Source organism: Plasmodium inui (genome assembly GCF_000524495.1).
Source record: "Plasmodium inui San Antonio 1 unplaced genomic scaffold supercont1.6, whole genome shotgun sequence".
Taxonomy (NCBI): Eukaryota; Apicomplexa; class Aconoidasida; order Haemosporida; family Plasmodiidae; genus Plasmodium; species Plasmodium inui.
This window is the reverse complement of record NW_008481840.1, coordinates 1,198,112-1,200,155: the sequence shown is the minus strand read 5'-3', so window position 1 is coordinate 1,200,155 and position 2,044 is coordinate 1,198,112. Positions and strand designations below refer to the sequence as shown.

Genomic DNA, 2,044 nt, shown 5'->3' with positions numbered 1-2,044 from the left:
TACCTTTTTTTAATTTAAAATTCAACAATTAAAGTTTATATAATAGTTCAATATGTACCAATGGATTGGCGGAACATACAAACTGTGTTTTATGTACATCTGTAGTATTTTTAAAATTTGTAAATTAATCCACAAAATGTATATCTACTTATCTCGATTCAAGAAAACTACAAATCGGTTGAAATGTGCACAAGGATAAATAGGCTGGCAAATACACGTGCTTATATACACGTTTACGCTCTTATAAGTACACATATGTGGGGAGACGCACACGCTGGTTTCCTTCACGCCATGGTTCGTTTCACACAATTCTTGCCACACATACATGAGCGTCAAGGGAAAAAATCCCACAAAAGTATACATTTTTTATGTGAAGAATTTACAGAACTGGTAGAAAAAAAATGTACTTGGAAAAAAAAAAAAAAAAACTTACATTTTGAGGAAGCGACAAATGAATGAGCGAAAGAAAAATTCGATTTCAACCCTCCATTTCCAGAAATATTACAAGTGTAAACAGTTTTTGACATTGCGGTAACGATTTGGTAATTCTGAGGACATTCCAAATGAGAGATTTTTCATTCTTTTGTATTTTTTTTTACGCACACCCCTATAATATGTCGCTTGAAATTCCTTGACTCCGTGGGTGTGGAACAGAATGAACATTACAAATCTTTACCCCCTTTTAGGCTTCCGTTCATTTTTCATTTAAAAAAGGGGAAATTCTTTAAGAAAAGAGCATAATATATATACATATTTATTTAACATATTCTGGGGTTATCCCCCATTTTTAGAACCACTCCGAAAAAGTGTACCATAGAAAGGATACAATTGTCACATTAGGTGCCAGTCCCAGGAGAATGTTAAGGGAAGAAGCACACGAGCATTTTAAACACAAATACCCACTACTCATGGGTAAAATCTGGACTTTACCAGAAGGATATGTTCGAATATTTCGATATGGCCTGGACGAATTAAAACATGATGACTTCTTTCGAAAGGAATTCAACCCATTCATAACTGATTGTTCATTTGCGAAACAATTGGAAGCTTCAGAGCAGGTGGGCAATAAAGAAGCATTCGATAGCTTTGATTGTCTAAGCAATTATTACGACTCATTCTATGCGTCAAAGGATGATTATGATGAGCCCTCTAGAAAAGCGCTGGATGATTCAGAACGTAATGAGAGTATCGAATCAGAAGATGGGGCGAGAAGGCAAAAGTATATCAACCCACTGGGACATCCTTCTTAAGGAGGAAAAAAAAGTGCGTCAATAATGCCTAAATTTTTAAAAAAACTCGATGACCACTTTGAACTTAAAATGTATCACTTTCTAAAAGGTATGCGGGATACTAATCCGTATTTTATGAGGGATCAGGGTAAATTTAAGAAATTCGCACATTCTATGAAAAGATAAAAGTTATTTCTCCTTCTATTCGCAATTCCGTTAGCTTGTTTTGCATTAAAAGTTACCTACACAATTGCAAAAAGCACTCTATCCATTGTGTACTCATTATTCGCTTCTTACTGGTCTGTATTCCTTGCGGGAGTAATCGCAGTAATTGCATTATACTATCTGTAAAAAATACTAAAAATATACTATAAAGGTCACATTTTGAGAAAATTCAACAATTCTATTATTGGAAGACAAAATTTACATCCCAAAAGGGACGTTCCCATAAGTCTTTAAGATAAGATCCCTAAAAGGCTCTATGCAATCCATTCCATTATCTTCACAGAAGATTATATTTTGCCCCAAATGCCTACGTATATACCATTCTGTTTTTCTGGTGACTAACTTTTTGTTTCCCTTCTTGTGATAAATGCTTACACGTAATTTTTTTCTCTTTTTTTTTTCTTTTGGAAATGAATAAAATTACACCATCTTGCTACATTCCGAGGCCATCCATGAAAGGGTGTTTTATGCAAAAGAAAAAAAGAAAATGCTCCTTTGATTCTGTGTACACTTTTTAAAGAGTATCATTCATTATTAAACCATCTTTGATATTGCTCCCATTGGATAAGTGTGTAGGTATGGACTTTAAT

The 2,044-nt window shown here is 34.1% G+C and overlaps 1 protein-coding gene across 1 annotated transcript; it reads left to right on the top strand.

Moving 5' to 3' along the window:
* Positions 1-791: 791 nt before the first annotated feature.
* C922_02033 (hypothetical protein) lies at positions 792-1,250 on the top strand (the record flags this gene model as incomplete). The annotated part of the gene is made up of 1 exon (XM_008817632.1): positions 792-1,250. A coding segment is annotated over one exon (459 nt), but the record flags the coding sequence as incomplete, so codon positions are not given.
* Between the last annotated feature and the right edge of the window lie 794 nt (positions 1,251-2,044).